The following is a 17,113-nucleotide window of genomic DNA, read 5'->3' as shown; positions in this document are numbered from 1 at the left end:
TAAATCATTCAGAATATAAATAATAATTTTAAAAAGAAGGAAAACAAGGAAAGATATTGGGCCAGTGTTCCCACTGAGACTCCAGGTGCAGATCTACAAGAACCCACTGTTCCCTTGGGCAAGTCCACTAACCTTGATGGTGAGACTGGTATTCGGTGGTTTTCCTACTGGTTCTAGCTGCAGCACCATCCCTACCCTAGATAAAATTATTATGTGAGAGGAGGTGGTTGCGATGCACAAGACAAAATGGATTTTAAAAAGAGCAGCTGCCCTATTTATTTCTTTAAGAGAGAGACAGAGCACAAGCAGGAGAAGCAGGAGAGAGAGAAGCAGGCTCACCACCAAGCAGGAAGCCAGATGCGGGGCTCGATCTCAGGACCCAGAGATCATGAACCGAACAGAAGGCAGATGCTTAACCAACTGAGCCACCCAGGTGCCTCTGCCCCCATTTAAATAGGAGAAGAGAGGAGCATTGAGACTTAGCATCCCTGCTGCAGCAGCCCCTGCAATATGTCTCCATGAAGCCCCGGGGCTGTGAACTTGCACAGTGTGAAAAGCACCACATTCCATGAGGAACTCAGAGCTTACCCAGATTGGGAGAAATGAAGGGCTGAGGCCAGAGTAAGGCAAAGAGGCAGCTAATGCACAGCATCTAAGGAGCTACTCACTCTCAGGGTCATTCCAGCGCTACTCTGCATGTGTGTACCCTACGTCCCGCTCCCTTTCTCTTTCTCGTAGCTATTGACATCCTTATGGCTCCTGCTGGAAAGCAAACTCCTGACGACCAGGTCCTGTGTCTGGCTCACTTACCCGATCCAGAGGGCTAACCTGAAGCCTGGTGCACAGTATGTTTGATGGAAGTAAGAAAGGGAGGGAGAGAGGGAAGTGGGAAGGAAGGAAGGATAGATGGATGGATGGATGGATGGATGGATGGATGGACAGATGTGAGCCTCTTGCTCCATTGCCAAAGCCCTAATCTGGGCTGCCAGCCAACCTGGGGCAGCCACTTTGCTGCTGGGGGCAATGAGTGTGGGTAATTGTTGGCTTTGGCCTTACTCATCTTTCCTCTAGGGCCGTGTGCAAAGGGTTTCACTTGCCCAGTGGGTGCTGAATTACAGCCCTGGAGCTGGAGTCCTGTGTAATTAACCGGCAGCCGCAAGCTCTGGAGAGTCTGTGAAGTCTGTCGAGCGCACAGGTGATTGGGCATAGAGTAAGGTGGCGCCTAATTAGCCTTGGCCTGATTTTCACAATCCACAGAGCTGGGACCCATGTCCTCTGAGGCTGGTGACGCACTGGTTGGGGGGTTCTTTACCAGGACTCCTTGAATGGAAGTGGGGGCCAGGAAAACAGAATTCTGCGTGGGTGTGTATTTTCAGATCGGCGGGAAGAGGCTTTCTTGGAACTACCCTGAGACACAGCAGCCCCAGACTCCTGGCATGTGCAGCTTTCTCGGTCTCTCTGTCCGTCTGTCTTTCTCTCTTACACACACATACAGATACCCACTGTTACCTTAGCTGTTGGAACAAATGTCTAGAAATGTATATTTATAGGAAATGTTTAAAAAATAAAGGAAATGTGAGGAATCTTATAGTTTATCAAAATCTACAGAATCTCTTCCTGGTGATAAGGTCTTTAGGACTTGGATCACAGAGAGGGAAGCATCTCGTTAGCCCAGCAGGGGAGGAGTAATAGTGCATGGGGAAGGGGAGTGCTACCCCTGCTCTTCTTAACCAGCCTCCCACCCCAAACCCCAACCCACCAGGGATTGGGGCTCTGTCACCACTCTGCACCATGCTTTTCCAGGCAGGACCACGGAAGAGATTTGTGACAAAAATATTTGTCCTTTATATTCTTCATGGCTTCCTACTGCTCTTTTGAGCTTTCTAACAGCATCTTTCGTCCTACTCCTTCCATTTATTATCATCTCCCTTCTATTAAAAAGAAAACTTTTTAAAGGTTTTGTTTATTTATCTATGAGAAATACAGAGAGAGAGAGGCAGAGACTCAGGCAGAGGGAAAAGCAGGCTCCATGCTGGGAGCCTGATGGGGTACTCGATTCCAGGTTCCTGGATCACACCCTGAGCTGAAGGCAGATGCTCAACCACTGAACCACCCAGATGTCCCTATCATCTCCCTTCTAAAGATGACAAGCTGATGTTTGGAGAGGTGACATGCCTTACCAAAGCATTAAGGCCAAACTTCAGGTATCTCTGGCTCTATATAAAGCTGTCTATAAACATAGCATGCCCCCACAAACATAAAATCTTAATAATATCTACCATTCCTCAAGCACATGTATGTTAAATGCCTGCTCCATAAGCAGACTCAGTGGCCCCCATTTTATAGCTGGAGTTCACAGAGATAAGGGAGATAGAAAGTCAGAATGGGAACCATGTGCAAAAGACTGCTGCCCATAATGTTCACTATGCTCTCCCATGCTAGAGTGTGAAAGACTGCCGAGAAGCACATGATCAGTGTAAGGACAAGGAGACCATGGCTCACTGTCTGGAGGTTAATGGCCGATGAAGCTGGGAGGCAGGGACGTGCCCATTACAGCTTAATGAGGTAGCATTACACTTCTTCATACTTATCAGATGGGCAAACATTTCAAAGTCTGAATACAGGAAGTATTGTAGCAGGAAGTTGGGAAATGGGAACTCTTAAATTGCTCGAAGGAGTATAAATTAGTATAGGAACTTGGGAGAGTGATTGCCTCCCTATCATCTAGCCATCCTCCTTCCAGGGATGAGGTTTTGTATATGTACATACGTGACATGAATGCAGACGTTCCTTGCAGTATTTTTATAATAGAGAAAACATAGTACAAGGGTCTAGGGCAGGGGAAAGGAAGATGTAAGGGGGCCAGATGGGAAATAACTGAATCTTCCCAGAGGATGACCGTGGCCCAAACTGGCTGACAGTTGTGGAGGCAGGCGAGATGGAGGCAGAGGGGAGGCAACCTCTGGTTGGAGGTAAAATGGGGAGCAGCCGCTCAGTTGGGGATGAAGTTTGAGAGGCTGCTTGACATCCACATGGAGATGTTGAGTAGCAGCCAGAAATATGGGGCTGGAGTTCAAAAGAGAGGCTGGGGCTGGACATGTAAAATGGGAGTCACCAGGGCATAGGCAGTGTTTAAAGCCATGAGGCTGTTAAATTTTTATTTCTTATAAATAAAAGAGGTGAAGCAAATATGACCATGTTGACATCAGTTAATTCTGGGTGGTAGATACGATGGTGGTTATAACACTCTTCTTTGTACTTTTAAGTAGGTTTGAACTTTTTAATAATAAAGTTAATTAATAAATAGTTTATAAGGCCACAAGGCTCCAAATGGCTGACCAGTTCTGTGAGGAGTGCCTTGGACCTAAAGTGTGGGTAATGGTAACAAACTGAAGAGTCAAGTTCAGGCCCCTCCTGTCCCTGACCTAAGCTCAGTGACTGGGGGTTGACCCTGTTTCCCCATTTGAACCAGAAGAAGCTGGCCCACAATTTCCCAGGATTCTTTCAGTACTGACCACCCAGGATTGAAGCTGGTGCTCCATAGGGTCCCTATCAACTCAGAGATTATCCACCTACCTCTCATCCCTAGTCCTACTGATAAGGCCAGAAATACCCCAATAAGGGGACTCTGTAGTTCAGCTCTACCTCCAAATACCCCAATAAGGGAACTCTGAAGTTCAGCTCTACCTCCAAATAGATGAAAACTGTCAAGGGAAGTCAGAAAGGACAGGGCCCCACAGTCCCCAGGCCCTGAAGAACCCAAAAATAATTAGGCTGACTTTAAAAGCAGGGAATTAAAATCCAGAGACTTTTAGTGACAAAATTTGAAACGGCATTTTTTTAGGATTTATCTATTTATTTATTTATTTGAGAGAGAACAGGATAGGAAGGGGCAGAGAGAGAGAAGTAGAGACTCCTCAAGCAGACTCCCCAAAGAGTGCACAGCGTGAGCTCCATCTCACCACTCTGAGATCATGACCTGAGCCAAAACCAGGAGTCGGATACTTAACTGACTGAGACACCCAGGTGCCCCACAATATTTGAAAAGTTTGAATGCACCCTCCTCAGACCCCAAGAGAGTCTGAAGAATAGTCCATGACCCTGACACATACAAAGGGATGAGTGGCTAAACCTATTTGCCAAGTTGTAACAGGCTCCAGAAACTATAACAACACTACTGCTAACAAGTGCTTAATATGCCTTCTCCTGCTCAACCCTCACAGGGGCAGTGCCATAGGGTTACCATTACCATTTTCGTTAGCTGGACAAGAATAGCAGGCTCAGAGCAGTCAAGCAACTTGCCCCACCTCATGCAGCAAAGAAGGAGCAGAGCCCGGCAGCATGATTCCAGATCTCCAGGTCTTGACTGCTCTTGCTGAGCAACAAATTCCTCTAAATCTCCTCAACAAGAGCCAGAGAAGACAGCCTAGATGTCACTCTGTTAACTGAGCCATTTTTTCGTCAGCCCGTAAATATTTATTGAGCACACACTGTGCAGCAACACTCAGTGTGCTTGGCCACGGGGATGCTGAGATGAATAAGCGCAGCCTTTATCCTTGAGAAGTGTGTAGTCTAGAGAGACAGAGGTCAGCATCCAAACCAGTATAATAAAACCCATGGCTCCAGGCTGCTCCTGGGAAGGAAGGGGGAGGCACATATATCCAGAGGGTTCCTGTGTGGGAAAGGATGGTGATCCCAAGAGCAAAACTTAGACCAGGACACGGAGTCATGGTGCAGGGCTTTTTTCTGACATCAACACCTGGCTAAACCTCCATTCCTGAGCCATGAGTCTCAGAAACTTTTGGCCAAAAATTCTGGGCTCAGAAACATGTATTTAGTTTTTGCCTTTATGGGAAGAGGAGAATATAGAGACCTGGTCATTTTGTGTTTTGTAAGACAGGAGTATTGGCTGCTCCTTTGGAATAACTTGTTTCATTGTTCTGAGAAAAACACTTGACATATGCACAAAGTAGAGGCCAAAACTGGAGAAGGAGATAATTAGGACTCTTGCTCAAAGGAGCTACAACTTCTATGTGGTAAGAGAAGAGTTTGCCACAGGCAGGACTGCTTTTCTACAGAGAAATTCTCTTCACAGAATCCCTTGGTTGTGGCATGGGCTAGCTAGGGAGTGGTTTACCAATGAAATTTAAAAGATCCACAAAATATCTGACCTTGTGGGAAAAAATATTGTATTTTTGTGCATTTTTTCTGGGTAGAGGATCAAGAGCTTTCATAAGATTTTCTTTTTTTTTTTTTCTTTTTTTTATTTATGATAGTCACAGAGAGAGAGAGAGAGAAAGGCAGAGACATAGGCAGAGGGAGAAGCAGGCTCCATGCACCGGGAGCCCGACGTGGGATTCGATCCCGGGTCTCCAGGATTGCGCCCTGGGCCAAAGGCAGGCGCCAACCGCTGCGCCACCCAGGGATCCCTCATAAGATTTTCATAGGGTTCCTTGAACACCCCAAGAAAGCTAAGGATCACTTCTTTAAAGATTAATACTTTGAAATGTTAATTTTCTAAGTGCAGATTTAAGCTGTGCCTACAGCCATTGCATGTCCTCGGGTGGTGTGTGTATTTTTGTTCTTGTGCTCCACGCAAAGAGACCCAGAAGACAGGCAAAAGGGCAAAAGGAGCCTGTGAATGTTTTCCCAGGCTCTTCTCTCTAGGGGAGAAGGACTGTGTAACAGGGACAGGACAGCCTGGGGCACAGTTCAACACAGACTCAACTGCCCAGTGCTACATGGGGCCGTTTCCATCTGCACAACCCAGAACCTAGGAAATATCTTCATGCTACGGGATTCATTCAGCTGCGGCCTTAAGCAATATCACAGTGTCAATCATCTAAGGAAGAAGCCACTCCTGGCTCCGAGAGGAAAGAGGGAAGAGAGATAGTTTGGATGAGGGGGAAGGAAAATCCCTTCCTTGCTCTGGGCTCGCAGGTTGGGCTAGACCTTCAAAGGCATCAATATGTGCTGCAGGACACACACGCAGGAAGTGGAGGGCAGCTGGTCCTGCCAAGAGATGGGCTGGGACTGGGCTGGGAATGCGGGCCCAGAAAGATGAAACCAGCTTCTGAACTCTGAGAGCAGTGCTGCCCAGGCGGGGGTATCCTGGGCTGAGATGTCTTCCTGTCCTTCTCAACTGTAAGCTCTCATCTCCCCAGTGCCCAGCACAGTGCTGGCCCTTACAAGAAGGTGACCGAATGCACTGTGCCTGGATCCCTTAGAAGGCCAAACTCCTTGCATGAGGGACCATTTCTGGATCACCACAGTATCACCCCTACCGTGCCCTGCTGCCGCCTATGGGGCTGAATCCCCTGCTCCTCCCTAGAACTGCTCAGCTCAAATCCATGGTTCCAGCAGACCTTCTGGATGAGTGATGGAGACCCCAACTTATTAATGGGAGGAACTGTCTCCATTGGTTCTGGCCATGCCCTATCTTTCTTACCTATATGAATGGTGACGGTATTTTTCAGTAGAGGCCCTCAGTACTCACAAGCAGGAGCCTCGTGCATTTATTTGTCCACTTGTCATTCACTCACTCGTTCATCTGTTCACTCCCGGGCCTGCTCACATGTTCACTCGTGTCTTAAATCATCAGACTATTCATCTCATTTATTCACTCATCAAAACCATCTAAACCTGGTTTAGTATCGAGGTGCTTCAGACACAGGTCTTGCCTCTGAGAGCTCCAAGATTGGGGTGCCAATGAGCCATGAACCCACTCACACATTGGAGTAAAAAGTAATAAATGTCAGGAGAAATATACGAACAGGTCACTGAGGGATCACAGAAGGAAAGATTTCTTCCAGGTGAGAAAGGGGGTGATTAGAGACAGCTTCCTGGGATGAGCAGAGGCAGCTCCAGAATTTCTACATGGAGAGGGGGTGATGATGACAGCTTTCAGGGGGCAGCTTGCAGCTGCATCATCAGGAGGGCATTTTACATAAAACTGAAGCTCGATCAGCTGCCCGCATCACAGATGTGATCTCCACATCTCTTATAATGGAGATCAGGGGGCTTCATTCTCCCCCAAAGCCCCTCTTGCTTCACCCACTCAAGAAGTGGCATTTGATTCATACTTCAGTAAATGATTTATTTGGACTCAAGGTGGCAGGGAAAAGATAAGCATCTGGCAGGAGCAAAGGCCTGGATGTGGAAAAGTTCAAGGCGAATAGATGGAGCCTAGAGTCCTTAAGTTCTGGTGGAGCAAGGAGAAGGAGGAGAGAGAAGTGATCTTGGAAAGGTAATCTGAGCTTGGAATGCAAGACCAAGATGTCTGGGCTTCCTTCAGCAGACGAGCCACTGAAGATTTGAGGCAACATGGCTAATGCTATCTGGGGGCTCTATCTCTAGGGCAGTGTGGAGAAGGAAGAGGAGCAGGCAAGACCACAGAAGGCTGGCTCCAGGCCCCCTCCTAATGTGTAGGGGGGCAGAGCAAGGGGACAAATGGAAGTTACATGTCACTGGCTAAAATATCTAGAAGTTATATATCAGATTAACAAATAATAATATACATTCTATCCTCCTACCCTGACAAAGAGAGCTTCTTAGCAACCTGAAGGGCCAGGTTCAAGTGTTTAATTCTCAACACACTGGAAGTTGCCTGGAGAGCTGCCCCAGGGCCCAACCCCCAATCTTGGACCCACCTCCAGTCTTTTTCCATCTCTACCTCCTTCCTTCACAATGAGAAGCCTCACGCACGCCTGTGGGCACCTAGCCCACACATCCAAACTCTGTTCATGACCCCCAGCCTGTAGCTACCTCCAGCCACACTTCAGGCCTGGAGGAGCACACATTGGCTGTACATCTGCCCTTTGGAGCCTGGGACGGAGGTGTGAGCAAACCCTTGGAAGCAGGCTAGCTTGGGATGAGAGAAAATTCTAGAATCCAGAGCATTACATGTGTGGTCTAGAAGGACAGGCTGCACACTCCGGTTGGGCACATGCCCGTGACTTTTGGCCTTCTCACCCAGGGAGTTGGAGGGACATGCCAAAAGAAGGCCCAAGTGGGGCTTTCTAAAGCCCAAGGCTCCAGATAGAGGCCCCCTTCTGCTCACGATAAGGGCTTGTATGACCTGGAGAGGCTGAAAGAGGCCCTGAGCCAGGCCCTATGAAGAAGGAAGCAGAAATGGCAGATTGCATAGGACTTGCAGACCAGATGGCTATAGCTGTCAACCCGAATACTACAAGAGCCACTGGAGCCAGAGCCTGGCTCCTTGACACCTTGGCACGTGGGTAGATGGGTGGGTGCGGCCACCTGCAGCCCTTGTGAGAGCCATCTGAACACCCTCCTTCTGCCCACACTGTCCAATCCCCAGCCTGCAGCGTCTGGTTGGGCCGTGTGCAGGGCGTCTGGCCCCAGGGACAGGTGGGGTGCGCCCAAGTGCACACCTACACAGCTATAAAAAGGGAGCCTCCAGCAGCTGCTCACTCAGCTTGTCTTCCCCAGCTGTGACAGCACTGGAGCTTCTTGGACACCTGGACCATGGACCCCGGGGAATGCACCTGCATGTCTGGTGAGTAAGCATGCCCACTCTAGGGTCCTGGAACCTTGTAGCGGCTTCATTTGTGGAGCCCATAGGGCTCTGATGAATATTTCTCTTCCTCCAATTAGGAGCTGCCAATGGTTGGTCTTGGACTGGTCTAGGTGGTGACCTCTGTGGCATCTCCCATTCTGTTGCCTAGCAGCCTGCTTTGCTATAGAACTGAGACCCTGGCTGAGGGAGCACTTAGGGTCAGACCCTAGGGGCAGCCATCAGAGTCGAAAAAGAGCTGTGGCCCGGAACCTATCTGATTTTGGTCCACTGCTGCCATTGACTTTGACACTTCATATTTCTTTTTTTTTATTTTTTGAGGTTTATTTATTTATTCATGAGAGACACACAGATAGAGGCAGAGACATAGGCAGAGGGAGAAGCAGGCTCCCCGCAGGGAGCCCAATGCAGGACTTGATCCTGGATCCTGGGATCACGACCTGAGCTGAAAGCAGGCGTCCAAACTCTGAGCCACCCAGGCGTCCCTGACTCTTCATATTTCTGAGCCTCAGTATCCTCATCTGAAAACTAGGGTCATGCCTTCCCAGCTGCCCACCTCCCAGGGCTGTTATAAAAGTGCTAAAATCATAATCGCAGAGGTCAGGGGATTTATTAGAATCTCTGAAGCCCCTTAATTCCACAGAAGCACCTAGTGCAGGAGGAGAGAGGTCAGAGTTTGGAGCCATCTTGGGCTTTTCTGGCCTTTGGAAATGGTATCAAGAATTCTCACAAGTCTCTCTGGTCCTTAACAGGACATGTCTGTACCTAAAACTTGCCAAAGAGACAGAATCTTCCAGCATTTTGACACTTAAAATGATAGGTGGGATTTTTTTTTTTTTTAAAGTGTGGATGGCTTTTATATGAAAGTAAGCTCGTGGCTGCACCTCTCACTTTGAGGATGTTTATGTCCCTGGTTCTTTCTCCTGCCCATTCAGGGTTTCCATTTTGCCTGACGCCTTGAAAAGGTGAAGAGGGTATACAAGGCTTCAACGGTCTCTGGGGGACCTTGAGCTTGCTAGACTTGGCCTAGTTTACTGGTTCTCAAACCTGATTGTACATCAGAATCATCTGGGTTGCTTGTTTTTTTTAAGATTTTATTTATTTATTTATTTATTTATTTATTTATTTATTTATTTATTCATGACAGACACACAGAGAGAGACAGAGATATATAGGCAGAGGGAGAAGCAGGCTCCCCGTGGGGAGACCTATGCGGCACTTGATCCCATGACCCCAGGATCATGACCTGAGCCAAAAGCAGATGCTCAACCACCGAGCCACCCAGGCATCCTTCTCTGGGTTGCTTTTAAAAATATGATTCCCTTTCTCCACCCAGACCTACGAATCAGAATATATCAAGGGTTGGTCCCACAAATCTGTATTCTAGCAAGTATCCCGGCTGAGGGCCGCATGCCACCACCCCAGTTTCCATCCGGGGACTGGGAACCATCAAAAAAACCTTTGCCCTTGGCGTGATTTTCAGCAGCATCTTCATCCTTTTGTTCAGCCACTCCCCAAGGAGAGCTCAGAAACCCTGCCACCGTGACGGTCTGCAGCACATCTCATGTCCCTGACTTACTTCAGTCCTCACACTTATGGATCTGTCCTCTCTTCCAGGAGGAATCTGTATCTGTGGAGACAATTGCAAATGTACAACTTGCAACTGTAAAACATGTCGAAAAAGTGAGTTATGCTACCTGGGGCCAGAAGCTAGAAAAATCTGTTCCCTCCTTTCTCTACCCTCCAGCCATTGTGGGATTAAGTAGGTTCTGGAATCCTTTGACCCATTTGGGAGGGATCTGAAATGACAGCTGAGCAGAGGCCTGGGCAAAGCTCCTAAGGGTTGCTGCCCCCCTGGGAGGTGAGGGCATCCACAGGGGGTTGCAGGTGTTCTTGGAGGAAGAGGGCTGTGGGGAGGTCCTGTGGTGCCCGGTGCTGAAAGGGACAGAGCCCTGATCTAGCGTCATGAGCTCTGGATTTTAGTGTCAGATCTGCTGCTGACCAATGACCTTGAGTAAGGCCCTCCCCTCTCTGGGCATCTGATAAACTCTTGATGACTTCCCAGAGATCCCTTCTGGCTCTAACATCCCACAGCTTCCTGCCCCGGGGTTTCTAATGTGGATTGAAGCCTGCGGTGCCCCCCCTACTTTCTCTAGGTGGTGGGAGAGGACATACTAAGATGGGAGCATTGAACCCAAACTGACCTGTCCATCTCCTGGCCCTTTCAGGCTGCTGTCCTTGCTGCCCCCCGGGCTGTGCCAAGTGTGCCCAGGGCTGCATCTGCAAAGGAGGCTCGGACAAGTGCAGCTGCTGTGCCTGAACCGCATCCGTGGTGCTGGGGCTGGCGGGGCGGGAGTTGTGGATGCCACGGCCCCAGAAATGTCTGTACAGTGCATTAGTTGAGAAATTGGAATTATTGTACCATAGGTTATGCTTTTTATATATTTGCTCAGAGGTGGTGGTGGTGACACTCATGTAAAGTGCTTGAAAAATAAAGTCTTCACTTGTGGTCTGGTGGCTCAGAGCACTGTTTTACCCTAACCCAGCAGGCCCAAGCAGGACTGATGCCTCATTGCAGATACCATAAGCGCCTGGCCGCATCCCTTCCACAGATGAGGTGGGGGCTTTCTCCTCCTCCAGGAGCTCACTTGATGCAGGCGCAGAGCAGCCTAGGAGTACTGGGGAGTCAACGCCCCTGGCAACAGCCCTTAGCTGATGACACACACGACTCAGTGGATAAATACCCCCCAGCACCTCTATCCTTACAGTGGGACAAATCTGGGACAGAGTCTACACCACGCCCCAGAAGTCCTCCGCAGCATGGCGCTCCAATAGCCCAGGGTGGTAACCGGCGGCTCAATAACGCACCCCCTATTGGCTCCTTCCCTTCCCTGCCTCACTTCTCCATTTTCCTGCCAGTGCTTCCTGGGATCCCCACCAAACGAAACTTCTTGTGCAGGGCCTACTCCGGAACTAACTTCATGTTTCCAGGCATGTTTGCCTGGACAACCTTATTGTGTGAATAGTGCTGTTTATGCCTTGAATCAGCCACAAACTTCTAGGGTAGGATGTCTGCGTGGATCTAAAAAAAAATCCCCAAGGGCAAGGCACCAAGGGCATTCGCCCCTGGTTTGGTTATTTGGGCCCACTTTGTTTTTGTTTTCATTTTAAAATTTATTTTAGGGGCACCTGGATGGCTCAGTCAGTTAAGCGTCTGCCTTCAGCTCAGGTCGTGATCCCAGGGTCCTGGGATTGAGCCCCGCATTGGGCTCCCTGCTCAGTGGAGAGCCTGCCTCTCCCTCTCCCTCTCCCTCTGCTACTCCCCTTTCTTATGCTCTCTCTCTGTCAAATAAATTTTTTAAAAGATTTTATTTTATTTATTAGAGAGAGAGAGAGAGCACGAGCAGGGAGGGGGGCAGAAGGAGAGAGAGAAGTTCTTGCGGAGCAGGGACCCCGATGCACAGCTCCATCCCAGGACCCTGAGATCATGACCTGAGCTAAAGACAGATACTTAACTGATTGAGCCACCCAGGCGCCCCTGTTTTGTTTTGATTTTTTAAGATTTTGTATTTATTTATTTATTTATTTATTTATTCATTTATTTATTTATTTGAGAGAGAGTACATGAGGAGAAGGAGGGGCAGAGGGAAAGGGAGAAGCTGATTCCCCACTGAGCAGGGAGGATTTGGGCTCACTTTGGACTGGGTTGATGAACACAGTCCAGGAGAAAGTGATGCTCTTCACCGAAGTTCTTGCATTTCACAGAAGTCAATGTAAAGAGAATCCGAGGTCTTTGCTATCCACCCCCTCTCCCCCCGCCGCCCCGATTGCTAACACGGGCATCAGAGCTTCCACTGCCCTGGCACAAGTCCAACTAAGCTTGATGATTTAAGCGCTGACATTATGCATAATACAACCCTTACAATGCACCAGCCACTGTGCTGAACTTTTTACACACATGCTCTCATTTAATCCCAATAGTCCTGCTAAAAGGTGGGTTATATGGAGGAATCCCTGATTTTTTTAAATCACTTATTTTTAAACAGGTCTACATGCACAATGTACAAAATACAAAACATCCAAAGGGTATGTAAGTCTCGTCCCCACCTTTGCACCCCAGTCCCTCCTCCTCAAGACAATGACATTAACCACTTGTGTAACACTCCAGGGATATTCCCTGCCTGTACAAGCACGTACAACATGCTGCATCACACACACATGTGCACACATACACATGCATGCCTGCACACACACACAGCAATGTACTATATACCTGGAGAAACTTGCTAAGTGCTTTCCCTTATATAGTTAACTCTCTGCCAACTCCTTTTTTCCACTTATGAGAGAAGAGTAAGTAGAAGGAAAAATAAGAAGATTGAACCGCAAGAAAATTTGGTGACAAAACAAGAACTAATGGATGAAACACAGTGGGAGACAAAGAGGAAACTCTGCACATGTCTCTTCTGTGGCAGGGCTGTCACTGAGCCTAGCACCTGCCAGGGACTGTGCAGAGCAGGAGCCATAAACATCTATAAGAAGCACTGACAGCAGGACACCTGGGTGGCTCAGCGGTCGAGCGTCTGCCTTCGGCTCAGGGCGTGATCCTAGGGTCCTGGGATCGAGTCCCCCATCAGGCTCCTCATGGTGAACCTGCTTCTCCCTCTGCCTGTGTCTCTGTTTCTCTCTCTGTGTCTCTCATGAATAAATAAATAAAATCTTAAAAAAATAAAAAAAGAAGCTCTGACAGCAATGAGTCTTGCCTCTAAAAATGAACATATAAATACCCTCACTCAATTTTACACATGATCTCAGGGAACTCTTAGTTGCCCCGAGCCATCTCTGAATCCTGGAGGAGATCTGGGTTAGGAATTGATGGTCCATGCATGGTATCTGTTATTTATAAGAATAAAGTGGTCTAGTAATAGATTAAAATATTAAGCACCTACTACCTTCCAGGCCCTGGGCCCAGCATCTCCCCTGCAGTATTTTTGTCTTATTTGTCACCACATGACCTCACAAGGTCAGTACTGTTATCAGCTCCATTTTTCCCAGATGAGGAAACAAAGGCTCACAGAGGTTAAGTGACTTGCCCAAGGCTCACAGATAGTTTATAGAATTGGAATTTGAATCCAGATTCATGGACTCCAAAGCTATGCAATTGAGGGCAAGTGGAGAGGCAGAAACAACTGTGTAGAAGGACCTCAGTGAAGGCTGCCGTCTCTGGGGGCTGGCACCGAGGAAGGGGAGACTCGGTCCGCTCTCACCCACACCACCACCCCCAGCAGAGTGCAGGTAACTCAAGCTCTCAGGTGGTGTTAATTCACACCATCAAGGGCCCATCAGAGGCTGGGGCAGCTGTCCATTCTACCAGCCTATGTCAAGGTGGCCATCAGAGACCATCAGGCTTTTGTTTTTTCCTTGCATTTCTAATTGCCTTCCCCCACTTGCTATTCATGGAACAATTTAATATATATTGGCCTCTTTCCTTATCTTCTGTACAACTGTCTTTCTGGAATTTCTTTTCATTGTTCTTCTAGGTTAGACCCATCGCTTCTTGGGTCTCCTGTCATCCTCTATCTCAGGCTCCTTTCTATTTGAGTACATCTGCAAGCAATTTCTTTTTTTTCCCAAAAGAATGAATTAAGAGGAGTTTGGGATTCCATAAATGTCAGAAAATACCTTAATTTTTCTCTCATGCCTGATTGATAGTCGGACTGGATATCAATTTTTTTTAAAGATTTATTTATTTATTTATGGTAGACAGAGAGAGAGAGAGAAAGAGGCAGAGACACAGGAGGAGGGAGAAGCAGGCTCCATGCCGGGAGCCTGACATGGGACTCGATCCCGGGACTGCAGGATCGCGCCCTGGGCCAAAGGCAGGCACGAAACCGCTGAGCCACCCAGGGATCCCTGGATATCAAATTTTAAGTTCAATACAATTTTTTCTTAGCACTTTTGAAGGCATTACTCTGTGGTCTTCCAATATTTGGCGTGGCTGCTATGAACACCTCCCCTTTATTTTTCGCTGGGTACTTTTGGGAAATTTCTCCAGCTTTTTGCAATCCTCATTGATCTTTTAAATCTGGGTCAATCATATTTTAATACATATTTTAAGAACTTCTTCTCTCGGGACACCTGAGTGTCTCAGTGGTTGAGCATCTGTCTTTCCCTCAGGTCGTTAACCCTGGGGTCCTGGAATTGAGTTCTAAACCAGGCTCCCTGCAGGGAGCATGCTTCTCCCTCTGCCTGTGTCTCTGCCTCTCTCTGTGTCTCTCATGAATAAATAAATAAAATCTTAAAAAAAAAGAATGTGTGCTTTTCTGAACATTTGTCATATACCTTACTTATTTGTTTAAGTCCTTTCCTGAATCTCTCTGTTAAAAGGTTTTTAAATTTTTGTTGTTAGATTTCTTCTTTCTTGACCTATTTCTGCTTCTCTGAGCTGCCAGCAGACTCTGTGGGTGTCAGTGAGGTTGCTGACTGGCAGGCTTGGTTTTGGCATGCCCAGGTGGGGAGCTGGCAGGGAGGTGTGGCCCACCCTCTCAGTGCCAAAACCAAAAAGCCCTCCTCTGACCCTTTTCTGTGAGCCATGGCCCCTCCTAGACTGGTTACTCCATTTCTTTAGAGACACCTCACAGCCTCAGCCTGGGGGGAACTGGTGGAGTTGTATAAGCAGGGGTAAAGGAGGCCAATGTGATTATCATGTGGCAGTTCTACAGCCATATCTTCCATTGGTCCCCATCCTGGCTTCTGGGGCCACTTCCTCTTCTGCTATCCAGCCTGACTCCCCCAACCCCACCAAAACAAAATAACACAGAACCCCCATAGACTTCTCTACTTTTTGATCTGAGCCATGGCTTCCTCTCTTTCCATATGCTCATTCTTGTGATTTGACTGAGTCCAGCATTCTAGAAAAATATTATAACCTCTAATGCATTGATGTGCTGTCCAAACCATCCTCCCAAAGCCAATTCTCAGCTCTTTTATCAGGTTTTCTTGTCCTTCTTTGTCTTTGTTTAGTTTCTTTCAGTGGATTCTCAGGAGGAAGGAGAGGTAAATGCATGTGCTCCATCTACCATCTTGAGCCAAAATTCCAGGCAAGGCTTCCTAGTGGGATTATTATGTTCATTCTACATTCAAGAAAACAGACTCGAGAACTTAAGGGTCTCTTCCCAATCTCAGCAGGACTAGTTGAGAAAGACACTTGAAGACCATGGGGTAAGGATAAGTTGGGGAAAAGGCTGACGCTAAGAGTGAGCAGACTAGTTACAGGTGGCCACTAGTTACAGAAGGGCAAAGTTGAGCAGCACCAGAAAGCACCAAGGAAACAGATTTTACGTCAAGAAAAAGAAGAGGTTTATCAAGGAAGAGCTGCCCGGAGCAGAGAGGTGCTGTGTCGGGAGGCGGACACATCACGGACTGTGGTCTGGTGCTGCCTGGGGGACGGTGGAAACCCCTGAGAGGCTGTGACAGAGTCTGCGCTGCTCAGGACGTTCTCCAACTTGTATGGAAACCAGAGGAAGGCTTGGTGGGGAGGCGAGGAAACGCCGAGGTCCCCGGAAGGGGAAGGAAGTCCTCGCGCGGACTGCAGGGGGCGCCCGAGGCCCAGAGGCAGGTGGGCGGGTGCGGAGGAGCCCCCAGCCTGGGGCCGGGCCAGGCCGCTCCCGCGCCGTCGGGCTGCCCCCGGGGCCCAGGAGCTCCCAGAAGGGCTTAGCACCCTAGAGGAGGCTGCAGGGTGGTAAGTCGGGCCCAAACTCTCCAAGGGCCGGTTAGGTCTTAGGGGTAAAAGCCCTTAACCATGTGTAAGCCACCCGGATTCATAAGACCCGAGGCTTTCGAAATAATTTGGCAACGTGGATCCAAGAACCATGAAATCCTTCTTACTGTCCCAGGAGCTTCCTTCTGGAAAGCTGTCCAAAGAATTCGCTACAAATTCAGGGGAAAATTTAAAAAGCCTCATGCACACAGAAAGGTTCATTGCAGTAGCATCTACAATTGTGAAACATTGGAAAGGACCTCAAGTCTCTGCAGTCGTTCAAATAAGCTCTGGCCCCACGCACAACAGGATATGATACATCCACTAAAAATACAAAAACACAGGAAATAATTATGGTAAAATCTTAAGTAAATATTAGGCTACAAATTAGATATGCAGTAATTTATTTTTAAAAAGAAGCCAGGGGGATCCCTGGGTGCCTCAGCGGTTTGGCGCCTGCCTTTGGCCCAGGGCGCGATCCTGGAGACCCGGGATCAAGTCCCGCGTCGGGCTCCCGGCGTGGAGCCTGCCTCTCCCTCTGCCTGTGTCTCTGCCTCTCTCTCTCTCTCTCTATGTCTATCATAAATAAAAACAAATCTTAAAAAAAAAAAGAAAGAAAGAAAGAAAGAAAGAAAGAAAGAAGAAAGAAGCCACACACAATACAAACTATGAAAATGAAAATACTCCACGGTATTAACATGTGTTCAAATCGCAAATAAAAGATAATTTTTATTTTTCCTTCTTTCTATTTTTCTGGATTTTCCAAAATTTACTGAAGTAGCATATTTTTAAAAATAAATACTGTTTGACGAGAGGGGAAA

The 17,113-nt window shown here is 48.0% G+C and overlaps 1 protein-coding gene across 15 annotated transcripts in view; it reads left to right on the top strand.

Moving 5' to 3' along the window:
- The window catches only part of MT4 (metallothionein 4), a 35,305-nt gene extending 24,260 nt beyond the window's left edge, over nucleotides 1-11,045 (top strand). For 10 of the 15 annotated variants that reach the window (XM_041766970.1, XM_041766964.1, XM_041766962.1 and 7 more), the window contains 3 exons: nucleotides 8,452-8,518; nucleotides 10,154-10,219; nucleotides 10,765-11,045. In XM_041766970.1, the coding sequence (XP_041622904.1) occupies nucleotides 8,488-8,518; nucleotides 10,154-10,219; nucleotides 10,765-10,856 (189 nt within the window). In that variant the 5' untranslated portion in view covers nucleotides 8,452-8,487 and the 3' untranslated portion in view covers nucleotides 10,857-11,045. Of the gene's footprint in view, nucleotides 1-738; nucleotides 861-1,008; nucleotides 1,196-8,451; nucleotides 8,519-10,153; nucleotides 10,220-10,764 lie in introns of those variants that run through there. The other 5 variants (XM_041766966.1, XM_041766961.1, XM_041766965.1 and 2 more) reach the window with 3 other exon arrangements.
- The last annotated feature ends 6,068 nt before the right edge of the window (nucleotides 11,046-17,113 follow it).

This window comes from Vulpes lagopus, chromosome 8 (genome assembly GCF_018345385.1).
Source record: "Vulpes lagopus strain Blue_001 chromosome 8, ASM1834538v1, whole genome shotgun sequence".
NCBI classification, from domain to species: Eukaryota; Metazoa; Chordata; class Mammalia; order Carnivora; family Canidae; genus Vulpes; species Vulpes lagopus.
This window is presented reverse-complemented; position numbering and strand designations above follow the sequence as displayed.